The following is a 26,622-nucleotide window of genomic DNA, read 5'->3' as shown; positions in this document are numbered from 1 at the left end:
TCATGTATTTTCAGGAATATTTTCATTTGTTAACCAAATATTATTGAGCATTTGTCCTTTGCGGGGCACTGTGGGAAAACTCCCAATATGCTCAGCTTAGTTCCAACTCTCTTGGGGCTTCCAGTCCTGAGGGGCAACAATACTCTTTGACAGGTGGTGTCTTGAAATAGTGGCCCAGAGGGAAAGTTCAAGGAAGGCAGGAGAAGGGAGGGAAGGAGGAGGTGACAATACATTTGCTTGAGTATACGTAGAGACAGGAGCTAGGGCAATTCTCAACCTCTGTTGTGAGTCCTTTGGGTACCAAATAACCCTCTTACAGGTGTCCCATATCAGATATCCTGCATATCATATATTTACATTGCAATTCATAAGAGTAATAAAATCACAGTTATGAAGTAGCAACAGCAATAATGGGGATGGGGGTTAGCACAGCATGAAGAATTGTATCAAAGGGTCTCAGCCTTAGGAAGGCTGAGAACCACTGGCCTAGAGAGATCCAAATGATTGTGACGGGGACAGAGCAGAATATAGGTAGTTTGATGCAAGGGGAGTGCACGAGAGGTTGAAAGTGGGAGATTTGTCCACAGAAGTGGGCAGAAGACTATTTATAATAGCTAGAAGCTGGAACCAACCCAGATGTCCCTCAATGGAGGAATGGATACAGAAAATGTGGTATATTTACACAATGGAATACTACTTAGCCATTAGAAACAATGAATTCATGAAATTCTTAGACAAATGGATGGAGCTGGAGAACATCATACTAAGTGAGATAACTCATTCACAAAAGAACACACATGGAATGCAGTCACTGATAAGTGGATATTAGCCCAGAAGCTCTGGATACCCAAGACACAATTCACATATCAAATCATTCCCAAGAAGAAGGAAGGAGAGGGCCCTGGTCCTGGAAAGGCTCAATGCAGCAGTGTAGGGGAATACCAGGACAGGGAAGTGCGAAGGGGTGGATAGGGAACAGGGGGAGGGAAGAGGGCTTATGGGATGTTCGAGGAGTGGGGATCCAGGAAAGGGAAACTCAGTTGAAATGTAAATAAAAAATATATCGAATAAAACAAATAATAAAAAAAGAAGTGGGCAGAAGAGACCGAGGAGGTCGAAGAGTGAGGCCTCTGTGGTGTGTAAGGGAGCAGGAGAAGCGTGGAGAAGAAGGACATCCCCAAATGCAGTGGTGTGCAAGCTGAAAAGTTAGGCAGAGGTTAGCGAGGCTAGCTCAAGCTTCACATCTCAGATCTGAAGTAACGAGGGCTTGAATTTTGTGGGGCTCAGGGGGTTGGCAAGGGCAAAGAGGGTTTAGATGTGGGTTACTTTGAATGTCCCAAACTTGGCTCCATTTCTTACGATGCCTCTTCACACCCTTACGTCCACTCCCCCATTCTTCCTTTTCCTCATTTCCCCTTTCTTCCTTCAATCTCTCACTTCCCACTCTTCCAGTCTTCTCTCATTCATCCTCTCCCCCAACCTCCTTCTTCTTCCACATTCTTGTCCCAGGCCTTTCCCCCCCCACCCCACCCCCATCTTATCTTTTCCCCTTTTAAGAAAAAGAATCCACACATTTGTCTTATCTCCCATCATTTCCATTTTACTTTCCTTCAGGTTCTTACACAATGGCCTGCAGTTAGTGAGTACTTGATAAGTACTTGCTGAATTCAAGTTATGACAAGATTACAAGTGGGGCCCAGGGCCCTGAAGTAGGCAAAGGCTTAGGCCTCGGCTTTGAGAGAGCAAGGTAACAGGAGAAGCTAGTTAAAGGTTAAGCTAAGTTGAATATCAGCTACCAGCTGGATATTAAGCCGATGTGATGTGTTGGGGATGAAGCTAAAAGGGATTAAAGGGGGCTCCCCAACTACCCTGGTTAGGATGTTGAAGGTTCTCAAAAGATCCATGTGTAAAAAGCTTGGGTCCTCAGGGTGGTGATACAAGGAAGGTGTTGTGAGGCTGTCTTCAAGGCATGGCATGGCCATTGCTATCTTGGGGTCGGAGAAGCCGTGATTACTTGCAGGAGACCGCCATGTGATTGTCTACTATCATTTCTGCATAAGAATTGTGCGTGTCCAGTCAGAATGGCTAAGATTAAAAATTCAAGAGACAGCAGGTGTTGGTGAGGATGTGGAGAAAGAGGAACACTCCTCCACTGCTGGTGGGGTTGCAAGAAGGTACAACCACTCTGGAAATCAGTCTGGGGGTTCCTCAGAAAACTGGGCACCTCACTTCCAGAAGATCCTGCTATACCACTCCTGGGCATATACCCAGAAGATTCCCCGGCATGCAATAAGGACACATGCTCTACTATGTTCATAGCAGCCTTATTTATAATAGCCAGAAGCTGGAAAGAGCCCAGGTATCCCTCAACAGATGAATGGATGCAAAAGATGTGGTATATCTACACAATGGAGTACTATTCAGCCATTAGAAACAATGAATTCATGAAATTCTTAGACGAATGGATGGAGCTGCAGAACATCATACTAAGTGAGGTAACCCAGTCTCGAAAGATCAATCATGGTATGCACTCATTAATAAGTGGATATTAGCCTACAAACTTTGAATACCCAAAACATAATCCACACATCAAATGAGGTACAAGAAGAACGGAGGAGTGGACCCTAGTTCTAGAAAGACCCAGTGTAGCAGTATAAGGCAAAACCAGAACAGGGAAGTGGGAAGGGATGGGTGGGAGAACAGGGGGAGGGAAGGGGGCTTATGGGACTTTCGGGGGGTGGGGGGCCAGAAAAGGGGAAATCATTTGAAATGTAAATAAAAATATATCGAATAAAAAAAAGAATTGTGTGTGTGTGGGTGCGTGTGTGTGTGTGTGTGTGTGTGTGTGTGCGCGCGCGCGCGCGCGCTAACCCCTTCAGTCAGATCTTCCTCTGTGACTCCAGCCACTCACTTCCTCTTAGCCCTCCCTAGTCACACGTCTTCTTATCCCAGCTGTGGTTTCAGGAAGTGGTGGAGTGTATATAGGTGGTGGAAGGTTGCCTGGGGTAGGAGACTCCAGAGAGTCCAGCTTTTCTGAGTCATAACTCGTGCTAGGGTGGGGCTTTCTGGTGATGCAGCTGCCAGTGAGTCACCCGTGCTCCTCTAAGTAACTGGAATAAAGTCACTCGTCCATCAAGTTAGACTTGGACAGAACTTGCTCTTTTGGTCCATTGGTGTCCTGTCTGTCTTGGGGTAAACAGAATTCCCAGGAAAAGTAACACACCATTGCCTATGGAACTTCTAGTAGGTAGAGCCTAATGGGGAGACCCTTAGGTCTCCTTCAAAGGACTTGGGAGACCCCAGCCCTTCTTTTTGTCCTGATTTAGGGACTTTGTTCCAACATGAACACAATTGCCATCTGGCACTCCTGCTAGAAGGCAGAAGAAATGTGGCCACTCAATTATGGAGGAAACCTCCCAAATTAAGAGCTAAATATCCCTTTCACCTTCAAGTTAATTATTTTCAGGTATTTTATTACAGAAGGGAAAGCACACATACCTACCACCTTCACATGCATTGAAGTGGGGGAGATAACAATTGCTTCTAACAGCTCAGTTTGGACTCTGGAGTCATATTCTACTCAGTCATTAGTGTGCTCGTTAGTCATTCTTCTTCTAATTTGAACAGGTATGGCCAAAGAGAGATGTCTCACAAATGAAAAGCAAATTTTGCTTGAGGAGAATCTGAGTTTTGGTCTCAGGATCTATATCAAGCAACTCATGAGTACTTATAACTGAAGCTCTAGAGGATCCAATGGTATCTTCTACTCCTGTGGGGGTAGACACACACACACACTCCTACATAAATATATACTCCACACACACACACACACACACACACACACACACGAGAAAACAAACAATTGAGAAGACATTGTTATTTAGCTAAGTCTAACCTTGAACTCAGTATATAACGTAGGCTGTCCTCTAAATATGTTTGGCCTCCCAAGAAAACACTTTATAGATGTATATCACCATACTTGGCTTTAAGGTATATCCCAATCCCATTTTCATAAAGGCTTCTGGAAGATCACCTAGATGGACCAGTGAGTAACAAGAATTTATCACACAAGCCTGATAACCTGAATTCAATCCCTGAACCCAGTGTAAGGAGAGAGCTGACTTCTACAACTTGTTCCCTGACACACACACACACACACACACACACACACACACACACACACACACACACAATAATAATAATAATAACAAATAATTTGAAAATGAGTTACAGATAAGGTCTGAAATACAGAGGCCTAGGTGCTGGTGTGGTGGCATGTCTTGGTCAAACTATAAAGAAGAACTGAAGAGGTTGAGTACCAGCTGATTCTCACCTATCTGACAAGGTTATTAGCAATAAGAAATCTAAAGCCTTAGGTACAAGGTACAGCTGGGAGTGGGAAAACTATATAGCAGCTTCTACCTGCTGTGTACTATTGCAGTCAGCTCAAGGTATCTTTCATTTAACAATTTCATACCTCACAGCCTATAAGAAAGTTGGGATATTGTTCTAAACATGCCAGGTAAGCTTTAGCATTTTTAGCAAGGAGGTGATGAGGTTCATGTAATTACACCACATATTATACTCATTTCATTTTACAGCAAGAAAGCCATAGGCTAACTAGTCTAAAGTCACTCACAATAAAAAGAAGTGGCAGGAACTGGATTAAATAGCAGACCCAAGGTAAGGCAACTGGGTTAAATGCTAACTGGTGAGCACTATGCCAAGGAGCAGCCTCAGCTGGGAGACGAGTTCTGAGAGAAGGGGTGTGTGGGGGCATCGAATCAAAGTACTCTAAGTCAAACTGTGGGTCCGAGCAGAAGGCCTGCCTTCTGCTGGAGACAGCACAGCTCCCCAGCCTGCTCTCTCTCTGTTCTGCTTTCTTCTCTCTGATCTGCTTTCTCTTCATCTCTGTGTTCTGCTTGAGATAGCTCTCCAAGCAGTTCTCTCTTGCTAGTCTGAAAAAAATTCTCTGGATGGCTCATCCCTTGCAGATCACAAACCTAGTCTTTTTTATTTACGTATCAATCCAGCCTTTTAGTTCAGGTTCCCTTTTGCTACACTGTGAATCAGTTTCGTTACAGGATCCCAGCCTCTAAATTCTTAGGAGACAGCAAGCACACACTTTCTTTTAACTTCTTTGCAAAGAATTCAAAGATCTGCCTGCCTTTGTTACACACAGATGCTAAATTAGCTGGGCGGGACCCTGTTCTGAAATTACCATTTCTGCCACTCCTGGGCCTTGACTCCCAGGCTGACCTTGACCTCGGGAATCTGCCTGCCTTATTTTTCTGCGTAGTTGAGAAATTATCTATTTTGGAACTCAGGCTTTTAGAGTTCTTTTCCACAGCCTGAAGGGCTGTCTGGTAGGTCCCTAGGTTTACCATTTTGCAGAGACATTAGGCACACCTTTGCCTCTTAGACTCAAGCTATCTCATTATCATGGAATATTAACATTAACGTGGTGGAGGGCGTTCCTTAAAGAAGACATGTAAAATATGTGCATTATACAAACAAGCCTTAGACCTATAGCTGCCAAGGACACTTGGAGAGGCCCACGCTTGCAGGCCCCATCCCCAGGGGCAGGAACTGTGTCAATCTGTCCCCTCCAAGGCCAAGCCGGACCTGGCAAATACAGGATAAGGTTCTGTAGGGTATTCATTGACCCATGTTAGACTATAAAGTTTAAGCCTTTTCTTCCCACCAAACCACAGGACGGGTCAATCTTTGTCCTCTCTGAACTCCTTATTTGAACAGCAACAAAGGATTAGATCATTTACTAAGGCTCTCTCCATGTGGTTTCATAGTTACACTATGTGGCTATGGATTATAAAGCCACACAGAGCCTGTTCAACTTGTTTTGCATCAAAAAAGTTCTAGTGGGGTCTCTATAACACAAGAGCATCTGGGCAGGTACGGATGTAGTTTCTAACTTCAGGCAAGGACAGCTACAGTGCCAGTCATGCCACATTGCCCACTGCTACACAGAAACTGCTGGGTGTTAGTCTCCATTCACAGAAGGGAACATCACTTTTGAAAGGAAACACCTTCTGCCAAGTCTTTGGGTGGAGCTAGAAAAAAAACCACACTGAGTCAGCACTCGCCTCTGGCAGGCTCACAGTGGGAAGGAACTGGAAGAAGAAGGCTTGGCTCAGAAGAAATCTCCAGCGAAGCTTCTTCGGTCTCAAGGGTAATGAAGTCAGAATCCACAAATTCATGCTGTGGATGGGCCAGCCAAGTGTATACCCTGCTCAACCGAGGAGCATCATCTTCAAGAGCCAGAGAGCTCATACCACGACCTTCCATACGGATTTGTAAATGTATGTATACTATCACCCCAAGTAATAAACTGGTTTTCAAACGTTCTAAAATGGATTATGTGAAAAACAGGCTCTTTGGGAGTCAGATCTAATCCACCTAGGGGCAACTGGGCTCCTCTGAAATGTCATGTATGTTAGGATTTGTCATGCTTCTGGAGCTGGCAGGATCATGGATATGACCTTGCTGTGGCATTTATGGGGTTAAGAACCAGTATCTAACCAGGCAAGATGTTGTGTGACTATAGACCTACAAAGGGAGGCTGGGTCAGGGTTGTTGATTGAGTCTATAAGTTCAAGACCAGCCTCAGCAACATAGTAAGATTCCATTACAAATCCCACCCAATCCCAAAGGAAGACTTTTTTTTGTTTTTTTGACAGGGATTCTCTGTATAGCCCTGGCTGTCCTGGAACTCACTCTGTAGACCGGGCTGGCCTCAGAAATTTGCCTGCCTCTGCCTCCCAAGTGCTGGGATTACAGGCGTGTGCCACCACTGCCTTGGTGAAGACTTTCTTTTGATGAATTGCCTGAACTCTTAGGGCCAAAATGATTTTTGCTGGCCCTGAATTCTTTATTAGTCTTGTAGAATCCATGGCTTCTTATACATGCACCATTTGTGTGTGGGTGCTTTCAGTGGCCCTTGGATCCCCTGGAGATAGAGTTGCAGCAGTTGTGATCTGCCAGATGTGGGTGCTGAGACCCAAAACCAATCAGTAAGTGCTCCCAAGTGCTGAGCCATCTCTCCAGGCCCAATTTTATTTATGTGGCCATGTCACAACACGTGTGCAGGTTACATGACAACTTTCTGGAGTCGGTTTCTTCCTTCTACCATGTGGTTTCTGAGAATCAAACTCAGGTTACCAGCCTTGATGGCAATACCTTTACCCACGGAATCATCTTACCAGCCCAGGAAAACACTTTTTTTGTGGTCCTGGTGCTGAGAATCAAATTCAAGGCTTAGTACATGCTAAGTAAGCACTCTAGAATGGAGTTACAGCTCCAGCACAACAATTTTAAATGTTATTTCTCTGTGGGCTGGGTAGTAACAGGTACAGGTATGGTTGGACAGGGACTGCAAAAAAGCCAAGTGAGACCGAGTAACATTAAATCTCCCCTCTTCAGTTCTTTCTCAGTCAGATCACAATGAATTTTCACACAACATATATTTATTCATAAAATTGCAATAAATTATAATAAAAAAGATGACACAAAATACAGAATCCCACTAGCAGCTTTGCATAGTGACCGAGACATATTTTTGTGAAATATAATAAAGAACTACAGATTAAGAATCAGAAATGGAAATTAATGCAATATCACCCAACAGATTGGAATCATTTCTTCCTGAAGATGCTAGGTGCAGAGTCTTTCCCGACCAGTTGGATCTGAAATTCTTAATTCAGAGCAACTATGAAATAGTACCTTGGAGGAATTAGAAATTAAGAGGTTTGAGGTGCAGGATAGGCAGGATAGGGAAGCAGGTTTCTTCCATCTGATCTGTTTTGTATCCCCTTCCTGGAGATTGTCTAAAACCCTCAACCCTATATACATCTCAGGCCAAGCTGGAGAAAAGGCTGAGGCAGTGAAGCAACTCGGTGCTTTGGCCTGATGAAGGAAGGGCACTAAGTGCATGCTCCACAGAGCGCCAAGAACCATATTCTTGCTCATCTAAAGACCCAAGCTTGGCAAGGTATTATAAAATGGGCACAGGAGAGGCATTTCCCTGGGGACCACCTTGCTCCAGCTTCTACCATCTGCTTCTTCAGTGATTATTTTCTGGCCTAATAGATATGACAGAATTCTTCTGCTCTCAAGTCTTCCATTAACCAACTGTTGACCCAATCAGATCTTCAGTGAGCTGGCACCAATACTTTGACTCTGATTTCCCAAGTCCCAATTATGTAAAGGCTTAATCAGTCTTTTGCAGGATACATACCTTTTGTTCCCCCAAGAACTCAATTTTGAAGAGATGAGGGAGCTGGAAAACCATGTGATGGTGGATGTTTCCCTGGCCCTCTCCTTGGATGGTACAAGATGCCACTGAAGGAATCAGTACCCAAGATTGTACACCCAGCCTATATAAGCTCCTTACATCAGGTGTTAATAGGCAAGAATGAGACGACTTGGGTTGGTTTGGTGAATGAAACCAAGCAAGTCAATTTCACCAGGCAGTTTTGCAGCCAGAAGCTGGCAGCTGGTTTGTCAGTCAACAAATTAATTTTTAAAAAAGGTTGTCTGTCCCACAAAGCTTGAATAAAGTGAAAACCTTAGAGTCATTTCAAGTGGAAGAGGTAATGTGTGTGGCTGGTCCCACGGACCAGTCTCTCTTACACAGCACTTGATATAGTGTCTAGGAGCCAAGGTCAGTCTTTAAGTCTTTGCTTGAAGGAGGCAGATGTGGAGGCCAGAGTCAGCCCTGGTGAGAGATACTTTCCCCGATACCTCTGAAGCTAGGAGACAGGGTTCTGAGGGTGACCCTCAGTACTTGGTTTGGAGGGTGAGGTGAGCTCCATGGGGCCTCACCTGAGGTACACGGACTCCTCTTTTGACTGCGATGCAAACAGTATTCTGGAAATGGATTTCTAGTGGGGTGATGGGTACCCTGACAAGCAGGATTGCTCCTCATGTCAAGTGTGGCTATTAGCAGGGCACGGGGAGTGGGAAGCAGGGACATTTTTTCACTTTGACAGACTCACAGTGCTTTCTTCGCTGTTGTGATGTTTCTCACATCAGTGGGATGCCATCGCTATAGTCCATAAAATTATGTAACTAAACATGGTCTGAGACAAGGGAATATGGTTCCACCGAGTGTGGCTCCACAAGAAGGCCAATATTACAGTGACACCTAGACATCATTGTAGTAGAAATGCACAAACACATGTAACAATCACATGTAGACAGTGAGCTTCACCGTTCCGGACACCCACGGAGTCACTAGCCTGAGCCAGGCTTCCTTCAAAGTGATAGCATGGAGGAAGTGTGCAAAGTAGTGACATGAGGAGAGGGTGGGTCCAAAGTGCATCATACAAAGGACTGCAGACAAGTTTGAGCTATAGTAAGTAGTGCTTGTAGGCTTAGAATGGGAACGCCTCTCAATCCAGGCCTAGGGTATTAAAGATAATCATGAGGACTGGGAAGCAGGGCAGAAAACCCCTCTACACCTAACCCCTAGGTAAGGTGTGACAATACAGAGCTCTTTGCTTTACAAAGAGTAAAGACAAAAACACCAAAATATGGTAACTTTGGCTTGGCAATATATGTCTAAAAGGAGTTTGCTGTGTAGGATATGGTAAGGAAGGATTAGGACACTCTTCCCTTTGTAGTATTAACAGAATGTAAGATCCTACATTAGACCCTTTTTGTATGATGACTTTTCAAATCATTCTGAAATACTTGGAGCCCAAGATCTTCCTCCTCTAGAATCTCAAATAGGAAAAGACTTAGTCTTCCTCGTTTCCAAGCAGGAAGACCAGAAGAAACTGGATGGCACGCTGGCGGTCACTTGGAGTCTGTCTTGCCATGAGGTTTGGTGGAGGCCTTAGGAGAAGGCTACTGAACAGGGTAGCTAGAGGGTGGGAGAAAGAAAAGGGGAAGCCCATTGTCAGACACGACCTAAGCAAAACCTCAAGGTTTGGGGTTCAGGGAACAAGAATAGCAGGAGGGAAGGGACTGCCAATTCACGACCATCAAACATGGTGCACATTATGCACAATGCATACAGATTCTTTTCAACAAGCACTCCACACAGACTTTCTCAGGAAGTCCCCTTACCGATCATGTTGGTGCTGACATTGTTGTAATCAGAGAATTTTAAGAGTTCACGAAGGAATGCCATCAAGTAGCGGAAAACGTTTCTATGGCACCTGGGAAGCTGGGAAATTACCTGTTTTTTAGAGAGGAGAGTGGGGTAAGGTAAACGGCTGGTAGGGGATGAGAAACTATAGCTGACATAAGAGCAATCTGTAATCCAGCCGTTGTGGCCCCATTTGTCTGTCACTACACTTTATTACTCAGGAGCAGTATTTTACCTGACAGATTAGGACTCTGCAGTAAGTATGGTTTGGTTTCTCTCTATTCAATGACCAGGCCATGCAGTCAGCACAGAGTCGAGTTCACACAGTGCCTCACCAGAAGGAAAGAGTTCATCTGTTATTTTCCCTTTCCCCTCCAAAGCAAAGGCATCAGTTAACTTGTTTTTCTCTATAATGCCACTTGGCAATGATAGGTACTTCCTACCAACACTCACCGATGTGATTCATAGCTAATCTCAGCCATTGTGGACCAAAATCTTTGCACGATCAAAAACACATCAAGAAGGAAAGGAGGAAGAGAAGGAGGAGGTGGCGGTGGCTCCCAACCTACTCTTTCACGTAAAGACAACTAGAACTGCACTTACAATTCATTTTGCAGTCTCACCCCAGGGTGAGAAGTACCCACCTCACTATGCTTTCTGTTAACAGAAATAGGCCAACTAGAAAATGTTAGAATATAATAAAAATTATACTACCTAAATTCAATTTATTTAGTGTGTGTGTGTGTGTGTGTGTGTGTGTGTGTGAGGGGTGGGGCACATGTGGAGATCAAAGAACAACTAGTAGGAATTAATTGATTTATTTTCTTCCATCACTTGTGTTCTTGGATCACACTTAGGTCAAAGGATCACACTTGGTGGCAAGTACCTTTAATCATTGAACCATCTCATTGGCTCCCTTAAGGATCTTAATTTTTCACTATGGTGTCTGACCCAGGCCCATTCTGTCATACAGCTTTGGAAAACTGACCGTTTCTCTATGGGAGAACCTGCACTGAGCATATGCTCAGGGCACCAAAACTCACCTGTTTGCAGATCCGAGGATCATGAGCAGAGTCAAGACATCGCTGATACAGCTCATAACAGATGACTGGCTCTGGCAGCGCTTCCAGGAAAATGAGCAGGGCTTCAGCTACAGAATGGTTACTGCCAGCTGAATTACCTTGAGTTAAAGGAAGAGGAACCCAGAAAAAAGCCACCCAGAGACCTGACTGGCTCCCTTCCTCAAGCCTCTATGGGATGGTTTTTCTCTTCTCTTTCAGCACACGCTATTCCTGACTGTGTTTTTAGGATGGTCCAGGTGCTCTGCAGTGGAGTTGGTACAGAATTTGCCAGTCCCCCTAGGAGGTTTCACTATAACTAGAGACTTAGAGAGCATAGCCTGCACAGGGTCCATTGGATGGGTTATAAACTAGCTGCCAGTGTTTCCTCTCACTCTTCTTCCTGCCCTACTGGATGCACATGGCTGGGAAGGTTAGCAGGAACAGCCAACTGGCTGAAGAACTGTACTGGTGTTAGGGCTCCTATGTATGCCCCATGCTCATTAGAAGTTGTTGTTACACTCCCCTTGATTCCTCTTAGTCTGAGTTTTGGCACAAAGGGAGACTAAAAGTTCCTGAAATGTCTTAAGAAAACAAATGGATAGTCACTGAATATCTTAAAATAAGGCAATGGAAAACATCAGTGTAGAACACAAGCATCAAATACAGGTGAGAAAAACCGTTGGCCAAGTATCTGTCCATCTTCCCAAGCCTTGGGCAGGAAGGATACGAATTGTCTCAGGAATGCTGGTATCCAGACAATCAATGATCTGCTGTAACTCCTCCTGCATTCCAGGGGTTTGGAACAAGTCCTCCTACCAAAGAAGAAGCAATGAAGGAAACAAGGCAAGAGAGCCAGCCCTTCAAGTTCTGAGCTTGCCTAGAAACTGGGAGAGCATCAGGACAAAAAGCGAAGGGTGGTTGCCTGTATTAACAGTTAGGGAAGGAAGTGTGGACACTGTATCACTTTCCCTTAGCATTTCTATCATCCATGTGAAATGCTATTTCAAGCAAGAAAATGACCTGTCAGAAAATGACATTTTAGGCTCTACTTGATAAGGCAAGGAACCAGATGGCCAGATCAGGAAGCCTAGTAGTGTACCATGGAGCATAGAAAACAGTGTGTACCCTGACCAATGTGGACAGAATTGGATGAAGGGAAAAATGTGAATGGCACATTCATGATACAACTTGGTTTCCGAGTTAGATTGCTTTTAGTAGATCTGAGAATATTATCCTTCAATTTGGTCATATAAAGTTCTTTTCTTAAAAAAGGGAATGGGCTGGGAGTGGCTAGGGTTTTAGTATAGGATTTAAAAGAAAACTCAGTGCCCTGTTAAAGAAATAGGCCTGAAGTCAAAACAGGCATTAGAGCAGAGCACTAAGTCATCCAGGGCAAAGTGTATAAACAAGCCATAGGCATTCTCAGTTCTGGTCTTGCCTCTGCCCTCAGACTCAGAGTTAGCTTAGCTTGTATGCTTTAGCGGTCTGATGGCGTAGCCACATGGAGACTGCTTGACATGGCTAGATGCACTATGCGGATGGGAAGCTTAATTTCCTGTATGATTCATACACATGCTGCAGTTGCAGGGAAGGTTTTCACTCACTCACCTGGTGACATGCATATTTGAACAAGTGATCTACTAGAAGCCAGATCTCTTTGGGGACTTGAAGGGGTCGCTCACTGGCACCTTCATCCAAGGGGACCATCTGCAGAAGGGATTTCTCCTAACAGATGAAAAGGGATTAGGATCAAAGAGGCCTCAGAATAAAGCATTAACTATCTCTCAAAATCTTCTCAAGTGGATACATGGTGATCTTTGTCTCTTAAGTTTTTGCCTTTTTTTTTTTCTCACAAGAGACATGCATGTTTAGAAGGCACTCAGTAATGATTGCAGTAGTTAAAACAACCTCCTTTCCAAGATGCTTTATTCAGTTAGTAAGCATTTTATCTGTGCTTATGATGTGCATCCTCTGGATGCATTCCATATTCTGAAGTGAGAATATAATTCAGTCATAGTACAGTCTATGCACGACCAGTAGCTGGACCATGAAATCACAATTGTTAATACAGTACCCTGAGGGACTGTATTTACACATAAGTTTCAGTTTATTCTACACTAACTACTCAGGTCTTATCACAAGTACTACTGGGACTTCTCATTGCTTCTTTAACTGAATTGCTTTGGCTCTCAGGAATTAAAGACAACTCTGCACATTAGATGTACATATATGGATAACTTTATACTTGATCCAAGTTTCTATTTATAAGCCCCAAGATCTAAAAGTAATAACGTAGAATATAGTAACCAAAGAGTTAGAATACCATGAACATTCAAGGGTCTGCTTCCAGAAGTTATGGTTTATATTAATAGCTCGGCAAAGACTTTTTAGTTATTTGTCTTACGTACCTTTCTATTGCCTAGAGTCTTCTGAAAGAATATAAGACAAAAATCCAGAAGTGACACATACCAGACAAATAACTAAAGTCAAAGTGTGAAATAAACTCAATTATCTTCCAATACTCAAAAAGAAATATGTTAATTTATCTTAGGTTTATAGTTTCAAATGTAAAGAATATGAAAAAATACGTCTAAAATAGGGTAAAGGGGCTCTGAAGGCAGCCTCCAGAAGAACCCTAGTGGAGAAAGCCATGTTCAGGTTTAGCATCCTCTTCCTTTTCCCACCTTTAAGTTATACATTATATATTGTTAACTTTCAGAAATTCTTGCCTGACATTGTTCTTTCTATAACCTCCAATCATGTAGCTTTAAGGGAAAGAAAAAAAAAAAAAGCCCGTATCACTATGCTCGCAAAGACCACACCCAGGTATCTTCCTAACATGGTATTCTTTAATAAGTACTGATGATCTTTCTAAGCTGCTGCATCTTTCCCAGGGAATAAAGAGAAGGGGGTAGTGATCATTGGTTGCCATTTCAAATCTCTATACATATCTATTTTCACATTTCTTTGCTTTCTTTCCCTGGGATACTATCTTGATATTCATATCCTGTATAGTTGCTGTCACTTGTACTGGTGTCTCACTCACTGGTTTCATTCTGGCTGTATGTATAACCTGCAGGCATCCACCTGATATCTGAGCCCAAATACTTCACAATGCATTCTACTAACTTGCTGGACTAAATAGAATACAGGTACAGATTCTTTACTAGATACCTCCAAAGTTACCATATATAAATTATTCATCATTGACTCATATACTTTCAAAAATCTGACATCCAACTGAAGGTTTTTCTTGTACTAAGGCATTAAGACAACACAAGGCACTGTTTAAGCTGCACAGACAGAACACGGACTGCCCTTAACAGAAAAGAGCTAAGAAGCAAAGATGTCTTAAGCCTTAGTAGTTTAAAAAGGTTAATAAAATGTCAGTAGGTTATATACAGCACCTATTATCTACTTCCAAATTCATGTGTGATAGTTGGAAATGTCACAGTTGTGGCTCTGGAGACTAGAAAAAGATATAATAAGAAAATGGAGCCCAGCAGTGGTGGCGCATGCCTTTAATACTAGTACTTGGGAGGCAGAGGCAGAGGCAGGTGGATTTCTGAGTTTGAGGCCAGCCCTGATGTACAGAGTGAGTTCCAGGACAGAGAAAACCTGTCTCAGAAAACCAAATAAATAAATAAATAAATAAATAAATAAATAAATAAATAAATAAAATATAATGAAAAGGAAAATGGGGAAAGAATATTACAAAGCATATTATGTAATATTGTGAACTCCTAAAGTTCAAAGGGGAACCAAGATCCTCTGCCTTTTTTCAACAGGACACACTCTGCCTTATAAACCTTCACTTTGTAATCTTAATGCTAATGGTTAAAGCAGCTTCACTTTCAAAGTGCATTCAACTCCACTCAAAGGAGAGGCCCCTCAAACACATGAAAGTTCTGTGGAATGTCTGTCCAGCTCCTTCCTCTGCCTTTGGCAGCTCTGAGGGGAGCCTGGCCTCTCCAGTTGAGGATGAAAAAGGTCTTGAGACACTACAGAAGGGCCGTACCACTGGGCAGTCAGGAAACAGTACCCTCCCCTTACATTCTGGTGCTCAGGAGCAGTGGGACTTTTTAATAGCATTTTCTACCTTTCTGGGCTTTGGGCCTTGTCTGTTAGAACATAGAAAATATCTTTTGCTGCCAAAAAAGACAGCTAGATTAGATGATTTACGATTTTTATTTAGCTCCCCAATTCTACTCTTTGCTCTATTTCTTGAGTATATCTGGGTATTCTCTGGGTAATTAGCCACTATTATCAAGGACCCCCAAATCACTTCTTTGTTGTATGTGTGGTCCATGTGTATGTATGGATATGTGTGTGTGTATATGCAGGCCAGGGGTTGATACCATGTGTCTCCCTCCAGCTGTCTCCATCTCAGTTCTTTTTTTTTGAGACTGGCTCTATCAACTGGAGAGTAACTGATTCTGTTAGACTGGCTGGCCAGGGAGCCCCAGGGACCTACCTGTTCTTCCAGCACTGGGATTACAGATGTGTGTTACTGCACCTAGCTTTTTTGTTTACACTACCGTTGGAAACCTGAACGTAGGTCTTCATGGTTACATGGCAAGTACTTTATTGCCTGGGCCATCTCTCCAGCTTACAAGTCACTTTTAATGCAAAAGGAATAACTTTTTTCCTTTGGGTTTTATTACCATTGGAAGTGGGAGCAGCTAAATAGTACTGTCTAACTCATGAGGTTTCTGATAAGATCTATGAAGACAAACCTGGGTTAGAGATGTAGTTTCATGGTACAGCATGCATTTGTCTGCAAATTAAAAAATGCAAAGTAGTGTGGGCATGGCTCAATGGTGGTGTGTTTGTCTAGCATGTATAAGGCCTTGTGTTTCATCCCTTGCAACATACTTTAGTGTACACACACACATGTCCACATGCTAATGACTAGGGATATAGCTCAGTTGTTAGAATGCTTACCTATCATCTATCACAAGGCCCAAGTTTGATTCCCAGGACTGAGTAAAACCAGGGGTGCTGTAATCTTAGCACTGGGGAGGTGGAGACAGGAGGATGAAAAAAATTAAGGTCACTCTTTGCTACCTAGTGAGGCTAGTCTATAATACATGAGATCCCGTCTCAAAAAAAAAAAAAAAAAAAAAAAGAAAGAAAGAAAGAAAAGAAAATGTACCCTTGAATTTTATCTCATTTATATACAGTGTCAACAACTTCTCAGATGTGTCAACATTGTTCTTATATTTTGAACATACTTCAAAGCACCTTGCAGGACATCAGTGGTTATTGGGAAATTCTCACCGAGTCAGAGGCCTCTGATACGAGAATGCTTAGGGACAATTTCCAGGGACCACAGTTAAGTGTTAATCAAGCAAAAGGAAACCTTCATTACCACCAATGGATTGAATTACCTTTTCTAGGAAGCTGTCTTCTTCCTGAGAGCAGAGCAGGAGAAAAGTCATGGGCAGATAGACAATGATCAGAGTTAATTCACAGTATTAGAAACAGCTCAGTATTAGGTCTTGCTAGCTTGCTAGACACATAGGCTCTTCACAGCTCTGAGTCCTTCAAAGGATAAACACTGAAAATGAAACCCATTTCCCACATGCAAAGTTCTTTGTCACACCTAGGGTACTTAACAGTTCACCGAGATTATCACTAAGAAAACATCCTTCTCCCGGCCTTGTAGACTATAGGCATGCCCTCGGGAAGCTGTCTGAGGCCCCAGTCAAGCCTGGTGCTGCATTTCCTTGTTCATCTTCTGTCAGCTGCAGCTCTTACCTCATCCTAAGGGTGCTTCCATGGAAGAACTCAACTGTGGGACTGACAGTGGATATTCAGAAGCGGGGAAAACTTGTCTATTTCTATCTTTACTTCATATACTCCTTCCTCTCACCATTCTCATCCCAGCTAGCCTGAGTCTCCCAGGGCCTCCTGGAGCTTTTTCCCTCACCCTGTACCCACCCACCTTCTCAAAAGCATATAGACTCCCCAGATTTGAAGACCGACTGAAATGTAAATGGACTTTATCTCAGAGCTCTGTGCATCAGGGTATATCCAATCAGCTCCTCTATTCCCCCCTTGCCCCCCAGATGTAAAAGACAAAGGAGAAGCAGAGGCAATAGTTTCATTGTCCTTGTTATTTCTGCATTCATTACAATCCAATGAGAGGAAGAACAGCAGCCATGATTACCACCACCAGAGGAATCTCTACCACCTAACATGCAAAGGGTGTATATACAATGCCACTTTATCTGCACATCAATGTGAAGCATTATTTCCATTTTACAGATGAAGAAACTGAGGCTTTGAGAGGTTAAATTATTTGCCCAAGGCTACACATTGGTAATAAGTGACAGAATCAGGATTGGAACCCAGGTCTGACTATAACTCAGAGAGGAACAACATAAGTGCTTCCAAGATAGAGAGGTAGAGGAAAGCTGTGAGAGTACTTCTATGATCAGCTAAGGAGAGTGAGACATGTTATTCACAAGGCAGCATGGTTTATGCAGAGGATAGGTATTGATGACAGACAGGCCTGGATACAAGTCTTCCTTCTGCCTCTTAGTGATTTGGTAGAGAGCCCAGGCAATTTATCCCATTTTGTACTGTCCCAGTATCTTCATCTCTGAAGTAGGTAAAATATTTTCCTTATAGGGACAGTGAAGCCATCTAAATCCAGGAGTCTCTGCCACAGATCCGAGATGCAAGGGCTCCTGGAGTGGGAGTGAATGTGTACTCCCTACATTCCAAATGAATATTCTGACCCTATGTTCCTGAGCTGTTCTTACATATGGCAATTAGGGGTTTTAGCATTGTTAGACACATCGTGAATTAAACTTCATTTTCTGACTTGACCTACATTTAAATACCATGGGAAACAAAGATGTCAGAGACCTAGGTATGCATCGTTCTATCCTTATGATACTTCTAAATGTAAAGATAGTTCTGAGTGCTAACAATCTAATTCAACAAAAGCCTATACTATAACCTTGTATTAAATTTAGAAACATCTGTTAATAAATCTGAGAGACTTTATTTTTGTCCTCTGAAGTGTACATGCCCATGATATAACAAGCAAAACAAAGCAGGGAGTCTGTGTGCTGTTGTGCCAATCTAGGTCCTGAAAGAAGTTTCCTTTGAGTGGTGAGCATCTCCTGGTACAAAGGACTATGTGACATACCTTCTGGAGGAGGGCAGTGACAGTCAAGGACAAATAAGGGACAAAGATGTGCTTGGTTCCTAACTCTGGTTTCCAATTAAGTTTGAGTCCTTCTTAGTCTTAGAATTTACAAACTGGTATTCTTTTTTTTTTCATTTTTTTTTTTTTTTACAAATTGGTATTCTTATAATTTATATGTAAATGTTCTCAATACTTGGCTACTAGTCCTAAAAAAAAAACCAGGATTTTTTTAAGCTGGCATTTTGAGATAAGAGATCCTCAGAGTAAGCTGGATAGGAAGCCTGGCCAAATCACTGGGATCTGGGTTTATCTGATTTCTCCTTAGGACCCAGAGTTATATGCACCCTGGGCTAACGGTCTACTACTGAAGCATATCTAAGCCCTTACTCCACAGGATTTTGGGGACAGGATAGTGGAAGTAAGCCAGGCACAGTGGTATGGGCCTGTTATGGAGTGACTCAGGAAGTTCCCATGAATGCAGAGTACAGGGCCAGTCTGGACAATATAGTAAGATCCATGCTCTAAGAAAAGGTGGGAGTGGCAGAAAGAAACAAATGCACAGAAACATTAAATGACAAGGCAACTAAGAAGCAATTCTTCACCCTGTTGTGGGAACCATAACTAAGTAGAGAATGTTGTGAGAATCAAAATGTGACACCGAGTGACAACTTAATATGTCTGCATTGTCTACAGCAGGCACTGGGGAGCAAGGACAAAACTACCCGCGCCTGAGCAGTATTACAAAATGTTTAATCTGGCAGACCTAAATGGGAGAAAATGAAGTGCAGAAACAAAGGGAAACACGAAATGGATATCAACACAGGTTAAGCAGGGGAAAAGAAACACCTTAAAACCAACATGGCGGCCCACTGACGACTTAAGGAATCTCTGGAATTCACACAGTGGAGTAAAAGAATCAACCCCACAAAACTGTCCTCCGACTTCTATCAGCGAGCCTGGGTGTGCATGCACAAGCTAAATCAGTCAATGGAACATTTATGTACTAATATGGGGCCTGGAAGCTGGCTCACTCGATGAAGGTGTATGTATGCAGACCCAGGTCAATCCCTAGAGCCCACAAGGTGGATGGAGAGAAGCAACTCCCAAGAGTTGGCCTGATCAACACACCATATATATTTTAACTTAGTGGACAAACAGTGTCTTTTAGTAGTAGAATGCTTGTCTGGCATGAATGAGGCAGTGAGTTCCACCCCCAATACCACAAACCTGAGAAATGGAAAAAAAAAGAGGAAACTCTAAAAGAGGAATCCAAAGGACTGCTAAGATGCTAGTGGAGAGGCAAGTGTGATGGACTCTGGATCCCCAGAACCCCAGAAAATGGGGAGTGGTGCAGTAGCCTGCCTGTACTTCTAGCCTTGGGGAGATACGAGATCCTCAGAGTAAGCTGTGTAGGAAGACCGGCCATTATCACTGGGATCTGGGTTTATCTGAGAAATGGCCTCAATGCATAAGGTGGGAGACAAATGGAAAAAGCTTCTCCATATTAAGGAACAGGGCTTTGCATGTGTGCATATATGCACGTACACACAAATACACATGTATACCATGCACATTGAGAGTGTAAAAGGAAAAAAATACAATGAGCTTACTCCTCTGGATGTAGGCATAAAGAAAACAAATGTAAATTACACTTAATCCCAATGCTAGATTGAATTTTAGAACTAGAAATGTCAGTTAATCTCTACTAAAAAAAAAAAAAGGTTACTTCTTCCCTGGAGTGACACAACACATAAGAAGCATAACGCAAATCATTCCTCAGCCCAATATCTAAGAATGTTCCCAGTAGTGAATGGAGAGAAAACAATAGAAGAGTTCTTTGTCAGTAGAAGATTCAGTTGATAGTGCCGAGCATTAAACCCAGGGCCTGGGGTATATTACAAAACTGTCCTACCACTGAGCTGAATCTTCAACCCCCCTGTGCACTTTTTAGAGTAGACAAAGCTTGTCAAATTTCTCTAGCTAGTTCCTTGATCTTGTGATCCTCCTGCCTTTCATCTTTCAAGTAGTTGGATAAAAAGTGTATGGCACCAGGCTCAACCAGAAGGTTCAAATTTAAGAATAACTAAATGGAAATCAAAGCTCTCAGAAGAAATAGTTCAGATGAAATAGACAGAAGAAACAAATCATACATAGAAGAGGACAAGAAAGGAGTTATTAGATCAGTAAGATAAAGTAAAGAGAGAAACGATCACTGCTGTCAGATGAATCACTGAGTTCTTATCTCAGGCTTTATCTCCCTCCCCTCCTTGGCATGGTCTTCACCCAGCTTTCCTCTTTTCTCACGTTTCTAATTGCAACCAAAATCCTTAACCAGGTCTGGCACTTGAAGCCTGGTTTCTTTTCTATTAGCTCATTCTAAATCCAGCGTCCAGAAGGTTCCTTCTAATATGCCACTTTACAACTTTGTATTAGTCCTCAAAGTCTCCTGAAGGGTCTACATAATCTCTGGCTCAAGCATAAGTGCATTTCGTGATTTCCACACCATTTCCTGCCTATGCCTATCCTACAGAACCATCTTCACATATCATAATCTGACCCGCCCTTCAAGAGAAATCTTGTAATTTCCTACTCATGCAAAGTTTTCTCTTGCTTTGCATCCTTTATTCAAGGTGCTCTTTACTTCTGGAAGAGCCTACTCATCCAATCCCTAAATACATGTTTCCTTCTTAAGTGCACTGACTTGACTGGAAACATGTCTCTGATAAACCCAAATCACTTCTCTAATCTACCTTATCCATATGTACTGAACCTATTTCTGGATCATGCTAATGTTATAAGCATCAAACATCCATTAAGATAAAAATAGGCAGATTCTGAGACTGATTTTACAAAGATTGCCTGGTGAATCGATAAGCTTTTATAACACACAAATATTTGAGTAACTGCTGGAAAAGCAACTATTATGAATACAAATTACAATCTCCACAACATTCAGTTTAAATCATTTCCCCAAAATATTGACTTAACCAAATATAGTGAATATTAGCCAGCAAAGATCATTAATGTTCAAATTATCTTGAATGAAAACTTCTATTAACCACGACTTAGAATTTAGCTAGACTGTGCATGCAAATATACTTTCATGGCCACTAAATTGCAGAAACTCACATCATCTCCATACTACTTTATATCTAGTGTGTAATAAATATTGATGATTATTCCATAGTTAACATGTTAGTGAATCAGAAAAATAGACCTTTGCTCTGATAAAAGAAGAAAAATAGTCACAACAACAAATAATTCTCATCCATTCCCTCTTAATTTAATTCCAACTGTCCTAGGAGTCATAGGAGCTCTCCTATTGGAAATGGTTGGAAGAACAAAAAGATTCATGCCAATGATCTCATTTTGAATTTGGTAGGAAGGAAGTGGAATGTACGGATCATTCTGAAACAGTACATGGAGACAGCACAAGTACTGAGCTCACTTCCGGCTCCACCATGAGTTTATAGCACACAACACCAGAGAGGACATGTACTGGTATTAGTAGCATTGTCTCATGGGGTTAAGTCCTGGAAAAACCATGAGACCTCAAGAAGTATTTTGGATTTGAAACAAGAGGAAAAGCATTCAGAAAAGGGATGTGATTATTTTAGATCCCTGTTTACTGCCTCATAACAATATGGATAATTTCCTCATTGATGAGATACAGTATCTTAATAACACTGAAATGCAATAAGCCATGGAAAGAATGAGAGCCCTAAGGCCTACAAAATATAAACTTTCAAAATGAGCAAATGATCATGAATACATAATTTAATAAAAAGCCATTCTGTAATTACAGATGAGCAAGGTTCTGTTTCTTTAACTCTGAGTTAATTCTGTTCTAGAAGAGTGAAGAAGGCCCTATACAGAGCCATGATTCCTCTAATAATTTTATATACTTTCTATTTAGGAAGAAATGTGGTTGAATTGCCTGATAATACATTTTATATATAGTAAGAGCTTATAAAGTGGTTGAGCCTCCTAGTCATTCCCAGAACATGGAAAAATTATGGCCAGGGTACTATACTGCTGCCACTGACTTTGTTAAAAATAAGCCTTTTGTCTCATACTGCTTTAAACATTTTTTTTTTTGTCCTACTGGTCTTTTACCTATATATTATGATATCCTGTGTGTTTATAGTTTTTGTTTGTGTGTATTTCTTGGCTTTAAAAAATTCTAGTTTGTTTTGTTTTCCAACTTATTTTTTTTCTAAAGACAGAAAGAAAGGGTGTGGAGTTAGGCAACTGGGTAGTGTGGAAAGGCTCTGGGAGGCACTGGGGGAGGGGGAGCGTGATGAGACTCTATTGTATAATTTTTTCCATTAAAAATGGTGGTAGAAGAAAATCAATTTCGAGAAATAGCAGACTGACAGGATATGAATTTCTGTAGAAAATGGTTTTCTTTCTAACACAGGTAAAATCTTCTATCATGAGGGCTCTATGGAAACAAATGACACTCCAGAGCTGGAATTTGCTCTCTGAGTCACAGGTGCAAGGATTCCATGGCAACGGCACAGATTACATTCAGACAAGCCAGCAGGCTGCTGAGGCTCTAACCCTTCCTGATGGACCATACAATCACTGGCTGCTCCCAGGCCTGAGCACCAATGTGATTTTATATACAAATGGTAACCCTTGGCTCTTCCCTTCATTATATCTGGAGAAAAAAAAAGCTAACTGCCAATCTGTACACAAATCCAACAATAGCTTCGTGTAGCAGAAAAAATTTTAATAGGATGACTTGCTATTAAATCTTTTTTTTTACTGAAAATAATATGCTTTTCCTGCATGAGAATAAAGGCATTATATAATAACTTGGCTTGAGAAAGGGGGTGGATATAATTATTTTTTTCTTTCTTGAGGCCCACACATTAAGTGAAGAAGCTTCAGTATATGTTAGACCCATCTATAGACTGAGTTTCTATCTCAGTTGGCAGAGGCCCTGCCTCACATGCAAGTAGTCCTAGATTTGGTACCCAGCACTGCATAAAGCAGATATGGTGGAGTATACCTGTGATCTCACACGAGGGAGGTGGAGGCAGGAAGATCAGAAGTTTAAATTCATTCTTAGTTGAAGAGAAAATTCAAGTCCAGTCTAGGTTACCAAAGGGGGAAAAATGCCGATTCATAGGCTCTGATGTAAGTTCTGTAAGCATCCACAACAGCCTCTGCTCTCATTGGCAGCCAAGTTTGATATACTGTAGAAAGGAATACTGGAGTGGAAGTCAGAAAATCTGGGTGGTAGATCTGTCACTAATTTATCTGACTATGGGCAAGTGAATCCCTCAGGCCTCAGTTTTTTTGTAAGCACAATGAGGATAAAAATGCATGGTGCACTTACCACCTAGCATACATGCCAATTTATGCAAAAGTGTGATGAGCTTAGTGAGCAGAGCTTTGAGAGGGGCCTTTGATCTCATTTTGGAAGTATAATATATTATCTACAGTAGTCGCAACAAGATTTAACCACAGAGTAGTCTCTCCTTTTCCCTCCTAGGCTTAATTTAACCAAAGTAGTGCTAAGATAAAGTGACATTCTTCTGTATCATTTGTCAGTTCCCATGACCCCAGAAGAAGAGAGAAGGCACAGAAATAATGGGGACAAAACATGCAAATTAAATGTAAAGACGGTTGCTGTCTGAGGACTTGTCTCACCAAGTCTATGAGTTTGGTGACAGGAACTTCTCGGATTGGTCTTTTCATTCGGCACAAAGCCTCCAAAGAGGTTCCAAAGCAACTTGGAAGGTAATTCCCACTGATGGTCAAGAAGTAATCTTTTCCTCGATCCAAATGGAGGACAAGAATATCTTCAATTTTATCTTCGCCGGAGTTCAGGATGGTTACAGAGTCTTTGCTGACATATACATCAAGGGAAATGTCTATTGTCTCATCTGAAATGAAAGAGATGGGGCATGGGAGCACAGCACTATCCCGTGGAAAAGCAACTCTCCTCCAAAACAAAAAAACAGAACCTCCAGGCAACGACAGGGAAGAGATGGGACACACAAAAGAGGTATCACCAATATAAGGACAGTGCAGGTGACAGACAAGTGATTAGAGAACAAGAAGTTAAGTCAGGGTTGTGGGAGGCTTGGGAGGGTGTATATGGCAAGCAGACAGTGGTGAAGGGGAAACTCACTTGGCTCCAAGTAGCCCTCAAAAGGTTCAGCTCGAAGCCATGGCTTGCAGTATTGGGTGTCATTAAGCTTAGGGATGAAAGAAAAATGGCAGGGAACCTGTCCATTGTTGCTGATCTGGAACTTCTCCTTTTGCAGCTGCCGAAACTTCACATTCTCAAACAAAAACTGGGGAATAACAAACAAACAGACAGACACAACCATGCATTCGTAGTAGGGGAAGTAAGTTGGATTATTTGTAGACAATATGAATCAAGAATAAGGTAATTATTAATCAGATATGTGACTGCTACATGTACTCACAGACTGAGACAACTTCCTAGCATTGACTCTCATATATTATTTGGCTCATGCCAGCAGAGAAGGTGTTAGGCAACCCTTGACTCTGTTCAGGGCTATTCTGGTTGTTCCAGGGATCCTGAGAAGAGTGTGATTATGGTCCAGGGAGCTCAGTCTTTGACTGAGCTCTGCTCCCCCAGACACATGAACTAAGCACCAAACAACAGTAACTAATCTGAAGACCTCCAAGCTGCTAGGTGCTATTGTAAGAGCTTATCAGGTATTATTTAATTCATGTGATCCAGAAAGGGGAGCTGAGTCTCTGAGAGGGTGGGGCACTTCATGCGCTCCTGCATCTACCAAACTGCAAGTGAGACTAGGATGCAGTGTCACAGTCTGACACTGGTGACGATGATTTTAACCTTGATGCCCTTTTAAGTAACATGGTTTCCTTAGCGTTGGCTACAATGGACAGGAGACAGGAAGCTGTGCAGTTTTGCTTACTTCTCTCCTGCTAAGGTCTAATGAAGGAAGGAAGTCATTTTCCATTCTGTCCATAATGCGTACGATATCTTCAAAGACCTTCCGATACCTCCGTTCATCCACAACCTTCACCTAAAGGGGAAGAAGGCACCATTTTCATCTTCACATGCACGTAGGTAGCACATCTCTATCAGAGATTATCTAATAATCTAAAACGGGGCACTACGGGAACTGCTTCAGCTCTAACTCTTTCACTCAGAGCTCCTGAGTCGGGGGATTAAAGGCAGGGACTACCGTCACCTAGCTCTCTAGCAAATTTTAAGTCACTAAAAAAACCTAAATTAATAGACACTATATAGATAATAGGCATTATAAAAAATACAGCTTAGGGGAAAGGTAAGGTTAATTAGCTAAATTTCTGGAAAAGTTCAATCTGCAAGAAGCTTGATAATAGTACATATTTGGCAAGGATTTTTCTTTGTTCAATTGTTAATTATCTGACTGTGGAGAAAATGGGATAATTGCAGTAAAAATGATTTCTTGCAGTGTGTAAAATGACAGCTAAAATACATCCACCGCTTTTTTTTAACAGGCATAAAATAGTAAAAGTGCAGAAAAATATGATTAAGGCATTTAAGTCCATTAGTTGCCATGGACATTTGCAGAAATCAGATAATTGCTCAGATTACATAAAAGGGACTGCATGGTGTTAGTAAGTACAACTAGCGACCACTTTAGAAAAAGGCCACTACAAAATGACCACCATAGAATAAAACCATGACAACAGACAAGTCATTTGGTCTAACAAATGGCTTAAGAAAGTTTTCAGGTGATACAGGACTTCCAATGTCCTGATGTAGTTGTATTTTTTTAAAATATTAAAACCTTACACAAAGTAATGTTACAATTTAGTACAAACATTGTAATATATCATTGTTATATTTGAGACATCAGTTTCCTTTTTACCCAAAGTCTAAAGTTTTACAAAAAGCCATGTTAAACAGATTCGTGTTTGCAGCAAAGGGTCTGAGGTGGGTGTGGAAAACACATGAGTCAACAGTCTAGGGAGTTATTTGGTTTTTTAAAAATGTATCTGAGCCATAACTTATAGAACTGAAGGCTGATCATTTTAGTCTTACAGTATGTGTGAGGTTATAATGAATTTCACAGTTCTGACATAATTTTGTAAACTTTTCTTTCTGAAAGTTATTCTTTGTCTCTGTCTGTATGTCTGTCTCTGTGTCTGTGTGTCTGTCTGTTTGTCTGTCTCTTTCTTTCTTTCTCTGTCTATCTCTGTCTCTCTTTTTGAGACAGGGGTTTCTCTGTGTAGCCTTGGCTGATCCTGGAACTTACTCTGTAGACCAGGCTGGACTCAAACTCATA

General features: G+C 41.9%; 1 protein-coding gene across 3 annotated transcripts in view; it reads right to left on the bottom strand.

The window, feature by feature from the left end:
• Positions 1 to 7,476: 7,476 nt before the first annotated feature.
• Ocrl (OCRL inositol polyphosphate-5-phosphatase) overlaps positions 7,477 to 26,622 on the bottom strand; it is a 54,093-nt gene continuing 34,947 nt past the window's right edge. For 2 of the 3 annotated variants that reach the window (XM_052170948.1, XM_052170950.1), the window contains 9 exons: positions 25,261 to 25,371; positions 24,480 to 24,645; positions 23,996 to 24,231; positions 16,563 to 16,586; positions 12,781 to 12,897; positions 11,900 to 11,984; positions 11,155 to 11,282; positions 10,090 to 10,201; positions 7,477 to 9,883 (listed from right to left, as the gene is read on the bottom strand). In XM_052170948.1, coding sequence (XP_052026908.1) covers positions 9,759 to 9,883; positions 10,090 to 10,201; positions 11,155 to 11,282; positions 11,900 to 11,984; positions 12,781 to 12,897; positions 16,563 to 16,586; positions 23,996 to 24,231; positions 24,480 to 24,645; positions 25,261 to 25,371 — 1,104 coding nt within the window. In that variant the 3' untranslated portion in view covers positions 7,477 to 9,758. The remainder of the gene's footprint in view (positions 9,884 to 10,089; positions 10,202 to 11,154; positions 11,283 to 11,899; positions 11,985 to 12,780; positions 12,898 to 16,562; positions 16,587 to 23,995; positions 24,232 to 24,479; positions 24,646 to 25,260; positions 25,372 to 26,622) is intronic. The other variant, XM_052170949.1, reaches the window with a different exon arrangement.

This window comes from Apodemus sylvaticus, chromosome X (assembly GCF_947179515.1).
Source record: "Apodemus sylvaticus chromosome X, mApoSyl1.1, whole genome shotgun sequence".
Lineage (NCBI taxonomy): Eukaryota > Metazoa > Chordata > Mammalia > Rodentia > Muridae > Apodemus > Apodemus sylvaticus.
The sequence above is the reverse complement of the archived record's forward strand: the minus strand, read 5'-3'. Positions and strand labels throughout refer to the sequence as shown.